Source organism: Passer domesticus, chromosome 21 (assembly GCF_036417665.1).
Source record: "Passer domesticus isolate bPasDom1 chromosome 21, bPasDom1.hap1, whole genome shotgun sequence".
NCBI lineage: Eukaryota > Metazoa > Chordata > Aves > Passeriformes > Passeridae > Passer > Passer domesticus.
In genome coordinates, this window is record NC_087494.1 from 3,856,579 (window position 1) to 3,868,926 (window position 12,348).

At 62.6% G+C, this 12,348-nt stretch overlaps 1 protein-coding gene across 2 annotated transcripts; it reads right to left on the reverse strand.

Annotated features, from left to right (window-relative positions):
- Nucleotides 1-824: 824 nt before the first annotated feature.
- Nucleotides 825-9,596, reverse strand: ZNF414 (zinc finger protein 414). 2 transcript variants are annotated; one of them, XM_064396335.1, is made up of 9 exons: nt 9,457-9,596; nt 5,118-5,248; nt 4,650-4,751; nt 4,464-4,571; nt 4,186-4,291; nt 2,842-3,311; nt 2,452-2,502; nt 1,795-1,950; nt 825-1,210 (listed from the first exon to the last, which is right to left on the reverse strand). In XM_064396335.1, the coding sequence occupies exons 2-9, from the start codon at nt 5,185-5,187 to the stop codon at nt 1,134-1,136; spliced, it is 1,140 nt and encodes a 379-aa protein (XP_064252405.1). In that variant the 5' UTR covers nt 5,188-5,248; nt 9,457-9,596; the 3' UTR covers nt 825-1,133. The 2 variants fall into 2 exon arrangements, with proteins under 2 accessions (XP_064252405.1, XP_064252406.1); XM_064396336.1 differs by lacking the exon at nt 2,452-2,502.
- Nucleotides 9,597-12,348: the final 2,752 nt, after the last annotated feature.

Below are 12,348 nucleotides of genomic sequence, written 5' to 3' on the forward strand. Positions count from 1 at the left end.
ATGGCAGCAGAAGGAGGGGATGGCAGCAGGAGGAGGGATGCCCACCCCCCCAGGTGGCCACTGGGCCTTTCTGAGCCCTGTCCCGCTGCTTGTGGCCCCTCCCAGCGCTGGCAGCAGCAGAGCAGGGCAGGGGCTGCCGGCTCTTGCAGCGCTCCCATCCCTCGCTCCCAGCCAGGGCTGGCGTGGGCACCAGCAGGTCCCAGCACGCCTCCCCTCAAACCAGTTTGCAGCAAACTTTTCACCCCGCTGGGCTGGGCCTGGCAGAGCGGGACCGGGGCAGCCCCAGGCTGCTCCCACGGGGGGTGCAGCCCCCCAGGCTGGGCACCTGGGCCCTTGCCCCTCCCGGTGGCTCTTCTGGGCCATTCCATGCCCTCTGTCTGCGGCAGGGCTGGGACAGGCACGGAGGCTGCCCGGGGCTCGGGGTCCCCCTCTGCTCTGGCTGCTGGGGTGCAGCTGGCAGCGGCTCCAGCCCTGCGTGCTCTGGGATGTGCTGGCAGGGGGCAGGGGCAGCACGGGGCGTCCCTTCCCCTTCCTCAGACCTTCCCCTTTCCCAAACTCCTCTTTCCCAAACTCTTCCCTTCCCCTTTCCCAAACTCCTCTTTCCCAAACTCTTCCCTTTCCCCTTTCCCAAACTCTCCCCTTTCCCTTCCCCAAACTCTTCCCTTTCTCCTTCCCCAAGCCAGCCCCTGGCAGGGCCAGCCCTGGAGCACAGGGTCACACCCCCTGTGTCCCCACGTCCCCCTCCTTTGGTTTTGGGGGCTGCTCAGAGCCAGCCCCGCTGCCCCCTCCCCACGGGGACTGACAGAGCCTCTCCCGGCTGCCGCTCCTGTACAATTCCCATTTATTTTTCCGAGATCTCATTCCAGAGAAGTCCACTAACTCCTGAGAACCTACCGGGCTCCCCGCAGAGCCCCCGGGGCTGAAGCAACAAAACCTTTCGGGAGGGACATTCAGCGGTTCCGGCGGCGGCAGAGTCCCGAAAATAAAAAGGGAGAAATCCCAGGGGAAACATCGGCCCCTCTGCTGCTCCTGTCCCCAGGGAGGGCTGCCTGTCCCAGCACAGTGGCAGGGCTGTGCTGTGCCCCCTGCCCGGCTCAGGGAGGTGCAGGAGAGTCCCTTGGGAGCCGAGGGCATCAAAGCTGGGAGTACAGGGAGTTCTCCATCTCCGGCGGCAGCTTGGCGTGGAACGGGGCCAGGCCCACCCCGAAATCTGGAGGGAGAGGGAAGAGAGCTGTCAGCAACTCGTGATGGGGGCACAAGGACACCCCCAGGGGCATCAGAAGGGTTGGAGAGAACAGGGAGGGCACAGGGAGGGCACAAAGACACCCCCAAGACACTGCAGGGGTTGGGGGTACAGAGAGGGCAAGCACATGGATCCCTCCAGGGCACAGCAGGGATTGGGGAGGCATGGAAAGGGCACAGGGAGGGCACAGAGTCCCCAAGGGCATTGAGGATCTGGGGGCACTGGAAAGGCACACAGACACCCCCAGACCATTGCAATTGCAGGGGCTGGGGGCACAGAGGGGCACACAGACACCCCTGGGGCATTGCAGGGGTTGGGGGGCACTGGGGGCACACAAACCCCAAGGGCATTGAGCATCTGGGGGCACAGAGGGGGCACACAGACCCCTCCAGGGCACTGCTGCAGGCTGGAGAGGCAGGGACTGGAACCCGGCCAGGCAGTGCCAGGCCAGAGGGAGCAGGATGTGCCTTATCCCTGCGGATCCCTGCCAGCCCCGGGAGCATCCCGGCAGCCGGGGGGTCCCTCCCCGGGGGGGTCTCTCCCTCCCGTACCCATCTCGGCCTCCAGGCGCCCGGGCGGGGGGTTCTTGCGGTGGTCCTCGATGTGCAGGGTCATCTCCTCGCGGGAGGCGGCGGAGAAGGGGCACTGCGTGCAGCTGTAGCGGCCCCGCGTGTGCTCCCAGACGATGCGGCTGTTGGAGGAGTGCCCTGCAAGGACGGGCGGGCAGGGAAGCACAGGGATCGCCCGGAGCCGGGGGTGCAGAGGCGAGATGGGGGCTGGAGCCCCCCGCTCTGAGCCCCACTCGCTCAGGGGGGCCCTTCCCGAGGGAAGAACCCCGAGTGTGGGAGCAGGGGGCCAGGCAGCGAAGGGCAGGGCGGGTTCTGGGCTCGGACTGGGGGCACTGGGGGCACTGGAGCCCGGGCAGCTGCTGCTGCTGCTCCTCCTCCTGCTGCTTCTGCCCTCGGGGCCAGGCTGGGGGGTTTTGGGGGGGTGCAGCCGGTAACCCCCCCTGCCTCGGAGCCCACCGGGGCCACATCCCCTCTCCTCATGGCTCCCAAAAAAGGAGGGAGCCCACCCTCCCCCTCTGCCCTCCGGCGAGCACCGCAGTGCCCCTGGGGCATCTCCCATCCCCTGTGGCCCCCCCCCCGCCGCCCCCCAAACCCCCCAGTGACAGAAAGCAGCCCCCACCCAGCAGGTGCCAAACTAACCTGGAGTCACTCCTGAGCCAAAGCATGGGAGGAGTGGGCTGACACTCACACCTGCGGAGGGAATCGAGGGCCGAGACAAGCATTAGGTCTTCCCCTCCCTGGGGGGGACTCGTGGGGGGCAGGCCTGGCCCGGCCCCCCCGCCTCGCACCCCCAGCACGCCGGGGAGCAGCAGGCCCGGGAGAATTTGGAGGCGGTTTTTTGGCGCTCGCCGGTGCTTTTTCCCAATGGAACACCACACTGGGGGTGGCACGGGGCTTTTTTTTTTGGGGACGGGGATGGGAGGAGGGGGCCGGATCCTCGGCTGGGCGGTGGTGGGTCCTCCTCGGGAGCTGCTGCTGGTCAAGGCGGGAGCAGAAGAAGGTTTGTCCCGCACGGCTCGGCGCTCTCACCTTGGCTTTTCTTCCAGACGGCGTTGGCGACGCTGGGGGGGCCGTGGCCCGGCAGGAAGGGCCGCAGGCGGTGCTGAGCCGGGGGCTGCGCCAGCCCGTAGGGCGAGGGGGGCACGTAGGGCAGGAAAGGCCCCGGCACCGAGGACGGGGCCGGCCCCGGGAAGCGAGTCAAGGACGAGGGCCCGAACAGGCCGGGCTCCAGCAGCGGGAAGGGGTGCGGGGCCCCCGACACCAGCGGCTCCAGCGGGCCGGGCAGCGCCGCCGGGGCAGAGTCCGGCGATTCCTTCTGCAGGGGCGGCTTGGGCAGCGCCTCGGGGGGCTTGGGGGGCTCCTGCTCTGGGGCAGCGGGAGGCAGCGAGGGCCGGTCGGGCCTGGCTGGGGGCGCGGGGCCGCTGGCGCTGTCGGAGCAGACGTGCAGGTGCTTGAAGAGCGAGCGGTGCGTGCGGAAGCGCAGCAGGCAGTTCTCACACCTGGGCCGGGAGAGAGCCGTGACAGAGTCTGTGAGTGAACAATGGGCACACGGGGATGGTTCATGGCCAAAATTACATTGGCTGGGCACGAGGCTCCTGCATGGATGATCCCAGAGCTGTCATTGTTCCTTCCTGCCTCTTTGTGGTCCCCAAAGCCCCCAAATATCCCCCCAGGCATCACCAGGATCCTGCTCGCATCCAGCCCACAGCAACCGTAGCCACAATTTCCCCCAAAGTGGAGGAATTCCTCCAAGGATCCTCCAAGGGGATCCCCTCCAAGGCACAGCCAGACCAGGGATTACTGGAGCTGCTCCTGCTCCCAGGGCTGGGGGCTCACTGGCTGGTGCCCTCAAAATCCCAAAGGGTTTTCCAGCCAGGAGGAGCAGCAGCTCCCACTCAGTGCCTGGGAGATGATGATGGGCACGTGGGGATGGTTCTTGGCCAAAATTACATTGGCTTGGCATGAGGCTCCCACATGGATAAGCCAAACTTGAATTCCCAGTGAAAATCATCTGGAAAACCCCCTCAGTCTGGGAGATTTCTCTGTAGTGTCTTAATGTTGGAGTGAGAAACAAAATGGTGCTAATAATGGCAATAATAATGCTCATAAATAATAAGCAATGATGAAAATAAGGACAAAAGGATCAAATAAAAAGGATAAAAGGGTAAAAATATTTACAATAATGCTGATAATGATGATATTGATAATAATGACAATGATAACAGCAATAATATCAGTGCTGGGGCTGTGAAGTGAGCATTGGCAGATGCATCCCCAAGAGCTCAATAACTTGGGAGATCTCCTGGAGATCAGCTCTGCTGGCCAGGTGCCCCCAGAGGGGACGGGAGGGGCACAGGGAGCAGAGGGACTCACTTGAAGTAGCGGTTGGGTTTGTAGTGCACCTTCATGTGGGCCATGAGGTCCTGCATGCTGGGGAAGGTCTCGCTGCAGCCCAGGGTGGGGCAGTGGAAGGTTTTGCCTGGGCAGAGGAATTCAGAGAGAGATTCAGCACCAGCCCCGCTGCTGGGGCTGCAGCACCTCCCGGCTGCCCCACTCCCATCTCATCTCCCACCACCAGCTCTGCCTCCGCCCTGAGCCCTGCTCTGCCCCTTCCAGCCAAAAAAAGAGCACGTGGCGTGTCCTGGCCTTACCCTCGAGGGACTGCGTGGGTCTGTAGTGGACCTTCAGGTGGTCCATCAGTTCCTGCATGCTGGGGAAGGCCAGTTTGCAGCCGTAGCTCGAGCACTGGTAGTGTTTCCCTGCAAGGACACAGATCCGTCGGGATCGTCCCTGCCCCGGCTGTCGCTGTCCCCTCCCCGGGGCGGGGCTGGCCTCACCTGGGACAGGTCTGCGCTTCAGCGGCCGCAGCTCCGGGGCCGGGGTCCCTCCGCTCCCCGCCACCGGCATCGGGGCACCGGGCAGGGCTGGGTCACTGCAGCCTGCGGGGAGAGGTGCTGAGGCTCGGCCCTGCCAAATCCATCCCCATCCCTTAGCCCTGCCAAATCCATCCCCATCCCTCGGCCCTGCCAAATCCATCCCCATCCCTCGGCCCTGCCAAACCAGCCCCCTGCCCTCCCCATCCCTTCAGGACAGGGAAATGTGGCCGGAGGGCTGGAGCCCCCAGGGTGTGAGGGGCTGTGCTCTAGGGAAGGCTGATGGTGGCTGAACATGCTGGGTGATGCCACCCGCACACCCAGGCACGCCCTGGCACACCTGGGCACATCCCCATGGGGGGTTTGGCCAAAGGGATCTCACAGCCACAGGACCAAAGGTTTCCCCTGTTCCTGTCCCCCCAGGGCACTCACCTGCCCCCTCCGTGCCGAATTTCCCCCGCAGGGAGAAGGTGGCCACAGCCTCGTCCTTCTCCGTCTTCATGGCCTGGCCGGAGCTGGGCACAGGGACAGGGACAGGGACAGGGCGGCTCCTCCCGGCAGTGCTGCATCGGGAGCAGGAGGGGAGGGAGGTCAGAGCCCAGCCCGCAGCCAGTGACTCCCTCCTCCTCCTCCTCCTCCTGCTCTTCTTCTCTTTCCTCCTCCTCCTCGTTGCCCTGTGGTCGTGGGGCCGACCCTCCCACCCGGGGCTGATCCCAGAGCTGCCATTGTCCCTTCCTGCCTCTCCGTCCCAGGGTGGTCCCCAAAGCCCCCAAACATTCCACCCAGGCATCACCAGGATCCTGCTCGTGTCCAGCCCACTGGACAGCCAACTGCAGCCACAATTTCCCCCAGACTGGGGGAATTCCTCCAAGGATCCTCCAAGGGGATCCCCTCCAAGGCACAGCCAGACCAGGGATTGCTGGAGCTGCTCCTGCTCCCAGGGCTGGGGGCTCACTGGCTGCTCCCCTCAAAATCCCAAAGGGTTTTGCAGCCAGGAGGAGCAGCAGCTCCCACTCAGTGCCTGGGAGATAATGATGGGCATGTGGGGATGGTTCTTGGCCAAAATTACATTGGCTTGGCACGAGGTTCCCACATGGATAAGCCAAACTTGAATTCCCAGTGGAAATCATCTGGAAAACCCCCTCAGTCTGGGAGATTTCTCTGTAGTGTCTTAATGTTGGAGTGAGAGACAAAATGGTGCTAATAATGGCAATAATAATGCTCATAAATAATAAGCAATGATGAAAATAAGGACAAAAGGATCAAATAAAAAGGATTAAAGGGTAAAAATATTTATAATAATGCTGATAATGATGACATTGATAATAATGACAATAACAACAACAGTAATATCAGTGCTGGGGCTGTGAAGTGAGCACAGGCAGATGCTTCCCCAGGAACTCAATAACTCCTTGGGAGATCTCCCTGGAGATCAGCTCTGCTGGCTGGGGCACCCCATCCTTCCCATAACATCTGCTCCAGAGGCATTTCCCCAGCTTTTGGCTCTGGGGGGTCTGGCCCAGAGGGGCTCAGCCTGGCCAAGCTGGGCTCAGCAGCTGTTTCTGCAGCACCCAGCACAGCCCAGTGGGAAATAAACCAGGGAGGGGGGAAAAATCCATGTGGGATTATTCCTGTGGCTGCACCCGGGCTCCTGGCTTTGTCTGGGGGTTGTGGGGCCTTTTTTTTGTTGTTGTTTTCTCAGCTCAGCAGCCTCGGGATGGAATCAGCCAGCCATGGAGGGGGGTTGGCCATGGAAAAGGAATCTGGGGCAGAGCTGGGGCTGCTTATGGCCCAGGAGGGGAAATTCAGCCCTGCGTGGAGGGGATGCTCCATCTCCATCCTCCATCCCTGCAGGACATGGGGAAAGCATGGAAATTTCCTGGCAGCTTTGATGGAGCTTTGTTTATCAGGTGGAAATGAGAGGTTTGGTGAGAAAAATGGGTCTTGGGAATCTTCTTTTTGGGGGAGAAAATGCTGAAAAAGTCAAGACAGGGCTGTGCCTGCCTGCCCAGTCCCTGGGCAATGTCCCTGTGGCACTGCCACATTTTGGTGCCCAACCCTGAAGTGTCAGAGATGGAACCACTGGTGCTGAAGAGTTCAGTGAAGCAAAATTCCTGCTGGAAATGCCCCTCTAGATCAAAGCTGGGGGCCCAGCCTGGGCTCAGCACCCCTGGCAGAGCTCTGGGACCAACAGGCTCCAGATGAGCCCAAAGGGAGCAGGGCCATGGCACTGGGAGCTCAGGGGCAGCACAGGGAAGTTTCCCCAGGAAATCAGGACATTCTTCCCCACCAACACTGCAGCAGGGACAGGAGCTCCTGGAGCCCCAGGGTCAAAGCCAGCAGTGCCTTGAGGTGCTGGAATCTCTGTCCTGTCCTTCTGGGATCACAGATGCCACATGGTGTGTGGCATTCCCTGTTACAGCATTCCAGTGATGCCTTGTAAGCTGATTTTTTTTCTCTGGAAAAGCTGGGAAACCTCTTGAGCAGAGCCTGTGAGGGCAGGCAGGATGGACACTTGGCCTGTGGCCCCAGTGTTCCCCACAGGTGACATGGCAGAGGACATGGTGGCAGCACTGCGGCATCACCCTGTGCCCAGCCCAGGTTTTTGGAGAGCAGGTGGCACCTGCATCATCTTGCTGTCATTTGTCACCTCCCATGGGATGCTGGCCAACACTCCCCCTCCTCCAGGACTGTCTGTTCTGCAGCCCTGAGTGTGACACCATGGCCCAGGTGCTGCTGAGCTGCCTCTGTCCCCATCCCCAGTGACCTCCTGTGGTCACCAGGACTGTGACTGCCCCAGGGATGTGATTGCCCCAGGGATGTGACTGGCCCAGGGATGTGACTGCCCCAGGGATGTGATTGCCCCAGGGATGTGACTGACCCATGGATGTGACTGCCCCGGAGATGTGAATGCCCCACAGATATCACCCCCCTGGTGACACAATTCCCCCAGAGACAGAACCCCCCCAGAAATATGGCTCTCCCAAGATGTGACCACCAGTGCCCTGGAGCCCCAATCCTGGAGCCACCACTGTCACTGTCACTATCCCCATTATTATTATTATTTCCTGCCACCCCAAAAAGCTTCTGGCACAAAACTCTCTCATCCCAACCCCTGTGGGGTGAACAGGGACCCCAAAACCCCTTCCAGGGGCTGCCAGCCATGAGGGTGGGCAGGATGTTTGCAGCTGCCCATCACCCCGAGCAGGCTGTGCTGCTGATTCAGTGAATAATTAACACAGCTCATCCCCCTCAAACCATCCGGGGGCTTTATCCATACCCCGAGACTTTGCTCAACCCACCCCGCGAGGATACAGGGGACAAATAATCGGATTGGAGCATCTCTGAGGCCCGAGGATGAGGAGGCTGCCCCCAAAGGCGGCTCCTGGGCGCAGGAGAGGAGACAAAGGCTGGGAACAAGGGGCTCATGTGATCGCGCAGCCGGCGAGCGCCGGGGGAGGAAGGGCCGGCGGTGCCAGCGGCTCCGCTCCTGCCCGTGCCACCAGCCCCAGCTCAAACACACCCCGAGGGCTCTCCTGGAGCCTTCGGATACCGCGGGGAGCCCGCACAGGGCTGGGGGGTGATGGGGGGATGCTCCAGGCGTCCAAGGCAAGGTGGGTGCCCCAATCCAGGCAAAGCTGCTGCCGGGGTGCCACCCTCCCTGGGGGGGTTCCCTGCTCTCCAACTCAGAATCTGCCTGGAGAGCCTGAGGAACCCACCCCAAAGCCAGGATGGGCATCAGAGGGGCGAGTGCTGAGCCCTGTGCTGGCCTGGGTGTCACATCCAGCTCAGCCCAGGGCCCTCTTCCCTCCGAGGGGAGGGTCCCCCTGTCCCCCAGATCGCTCCAAGCCCTGCTGCCATCGCCCCACACTCCCACACCACCCCGGTGCCCACCTTTACCTGCCTGCCCGTGGATGGCCCATGGGAAAAGCCCCACTTTGCCCTAAGGAGCCACCTGGGGATGTTGGAGCTCCCTCCCTGAGCCTGCCTGGACAAAGCTGAGCCCAGCACCAGGCAAGCTCGGCCTGGTGCTGGGCCGGGCTCTGACAGCCACAGAGCAGCTCCCAGAGGTGAGGGAGGATGGAGGGAGCACGGGCAGATCCCGGCAGGTGCATCCCGGGATGTGAGGGGGTCCTGCTGCTCCCCCAGGCCACACACCTGTCAGGACCCAGGGCTAGTGGCTCCCGTGGCTCCCTGTCAGCCCCACGAGCGGTAACCCCAGGGCAGCCCCCATGGCCGCCGGTTTCTGGGGCTGGGGCCATACACCCATGGCTACAATGACACCACGGCCACCCCCCCGTAACCCGGAGCCCCCGCGGGCAGCAGCTCCGGGGCTGGTGCAGGTCCCGGCTCCCTGCAGAGCCCCGGTACCCCGGGCCCCAATCCGGTACCGCTGCTGTCCCCGGTGCAGCTCCAGCCCCGGTACCGATCCATCATCTGGTACCACTACAGCCCCGGTACCGCTCCAGCCCCGGTGCTGGTTCATCCCCGGTACCGATCCAGCCCCGGTGTCAGCACACCCCCGGCCCGCTACATCCCCCGGTGCCAGTGCTCCCTTCCCGGTGCCAGCACCCCGCCGGTGCCGGGGCACCCCCCGATACCGGTACGGTCCCGGTGCCCGCACATCCCCGGTGCCGATACGGTCCCGGTGCCGGTACACCCCCGCCGGTGCCGGCAAAGCTCCCGCTGTCCCCGCACCCCCTGTGCCGGTCCATCCCGGGTGCCGGCCCGTTCCCGATCCCGGTCCTCCCCCGGTCCCTCCCGGCCGTACCGGGGCTGCGGCGGGGCCGGCGCCGCCCGGGTCGCGCATCAGCGGCGGGGCGGCCGCGGGGCCATTTTCTGTGCGGAGCTGTCGCGAGAGCGGGGGGAGGAGGAGGAGGATGACGGGGGGGAGGAAGGAGCGTGCGGAAGGGCGGGCGGGGGCCTCGGGGGGGGACCCGGCCGCGCCCCGCCCCGTTCCCCCCCTTCCCCAGCGGCTTCTCCCGGGAGATTCTCCGCATCCCAGCGTCTGCGGGCAGCTCGAGCATCCCGGGGGTTGTGGAGCATCCCGGGGGTTGTGGAGCATCCCGGGGATTTTGGAGCGTCCTGAGGGTTTTGGAACATTCCGGGATTTTGGAGCATCCTGGGGGTTTTTGGAGGATCCCGGGGTTTTGGAGCATCCCGGAGTTTTGGAGGCTCCCGGGGTTTTGGAGGGTCCGGGGGGTTTTGGAGAGTCCTGGGGTTTTGGAGGATCCAGGAGATTTTGGAGGATCCAGGGGGTTTTGAAGCATACCGGGGGTTTTGGAGCATCCCGGGATTTTGGAGCATCCTGGAGGTTTTCTTTGAGGATCCTGGGGTTTTGGGGCATCCTGGGATTTCGGAGCATTCCAGGGTTTTTGGAGCATCCCGGAGTTTTGGAGCATCCTGGGGGTTTTTTGAAGATCCCAGGGTTTTGGAGCATGCTGGGGTTTTTTTGAAGATCCCAGGGTTTTGGGGCATCCCAGAGGTTTTGGAGTATCCTGGGATTTTGGAGTATCCCGGGATTTTGGAGCATCCTGGAGGTTTTCTTTGAGGATCCCTGGGTTTTGGGTCATCCTGGGTTTTTGGAGCATTCCAGGGGTTTTGGAGCATCCCGGGATTTTGGAGCATTCCAAGGGTTTTGGAGCATCCCAGGGGTCTTCAAACATCCCGGAGAGGGAAAGGCAGCAGCACTTCCTGAAGCCTTTGGAGCATCCCAGGGCCCTTGGAGCCTCCTGAAGGCCTTGGAGCATCCCAGGGCTTTTGGAACATCCCGGGACTTTGGAGCATCCGGGGAGTCTGCCGAGTGCCCCAGGGGCTTTGGAGCATTCCAGGGCTCATGGAGCATCCTGAGGCTTTCGGAGCTTTGGAGCATCTCGGACTCCTCAGAGCCTCCTGGGGCTTTGCAGTGTCCGGGAGGCTCCGGAGCATCCTGGGGTGCTCAGACCCTGAGCCTGGTGGGAAGTGCTGGAGCCCTTGGAGCACCCTGGGCTCCTGGGGGCACCCCGGATTTTTGGGAGCACCTTGGACTCCTGGGAGCACCCCGAGCTTCTGGGATCATCCCAGATTTTTGGGAGCACCCCAAGCTCCTGAGAATACCCCAAGCTCCTGGGAACACCCTGGACTCTTGGGAGCAGCCCAGACTCCTGGGAACACCCCGGATTTTTGGGAGCACCCTGGACTCCTGGGGCCACCCTGAGCTCCTGGAAGCACCCCAGACTACTGGGAACATCCCAAGCTTCTGGGAGCATCCCAAGCTCCTGGGAACACTCCAGATTTTTGCGAGCACCCCAGACTCCTGGGAGCACCCTGCATTTTGGTAGCACCCCGGATATTTGGGAGCACTCCGGGCTCCTGGAAGCACCCTGAGCTCCTGGGATCATCCCAGATTTTTGGGGGCACCCTGGACTCCTGGGAGCACCCCGGATTTTTGGGAGCATCCGGAGCTCCTGGGAACACCCCGGGCTCCTGGGATCATCCCAGATTTTTGGGAGCTCCCCAAGCTCCTGGGAACACCCCAGATTTTTGGGAACAATCCACATTTTTGGGGGCACACCAGACTCCTGGGAGCACTCCAGATATTTGGGAGCACCCTGAGCTCCTGGGAACACCCCAAACTCCTGGGAACACCCCGGATTTTTGGGAGCACCCCGGATTTTTGGGAGCACCCCTCCAGCTCATGTGTGCCCGAGGAGCAGCCCAGGACCCTCCAGAATCCTCGCAGCAACAGAAGCCCCTGAGAGACCCCCAAACCCCCGGGAGCCCCTGGAGCTCTCTGGAGCACCCAGAGCTGCCTGGGCTGGCCCTGCTCCCACCTCCCTGCAGGGCTGGGCAGGGACATCCCCCTGACAGCACCCACTTCCCCCATTCCCCAGCCCCCAGGAAGGGCTGGAAGGGGCAGGAAGGAGTTTCCCACATCCTCAGAGTTCCCAAAGCCACTATTTTTTATTAAAATAAAACCAGATACCTCCCTCTTGCACTCTGCAGTGCAAGGACTCCTAAAAAGCTGTGATTTACAGGAAAATCACCCCGAGGACTGCAAGGGCTGAAAAACCCCAAAATGGGGGAAGGGGGGGACCCACAATTTCCAGCGTGGGGCTGTGAGGAGTTTGCAATTCCATGGGGAACTTCCCACCCCAGTGGGGTTCTGCCCTCTGTTAATCCCTCCCCGGAGGACACAGGGTCCCCTGGACAGCGCTGGACCCCAAATCTGAGGTGGGGAGGAAGGTCTGTGTGACAGGGGAGCAGCTCCAGTGGGGGCTTGGAGGGAGGGAGGGAGGAAGAGGAGGGCTGTGCTGTTCGATCAGACTGGATTCTGTGGGATCAGGGAGGAAGAGGAGGGCTGGGCTCTGTAGGATCAGCTGGGCTCTGTGGAATGGGGGAGGAAGAGGAGGGCTGTGCTGTGGGATCACCTGGGCTCTGTGGGCTCAGGGAGGAAGAGGAGGGCTGTGCTGTGGGATCACTCGGGCTCTGTGGGATCACCGGGCTCTGTGGGTTCAGGGAGGAAGAGGAGGGCTGTGCTGTGGGATCACCAGGCTCTGTGGGCTCAGGGAGGAAGAGGAGGGCTGTGCTGTGGGATCAGCCGGGCTCTGTGGGATCACCGGGCTCTGTGGGCTCAGGGAGGAAGAGGAGGGCTGTGCTGTGGGATCACCGGGCTCTGTGGGCT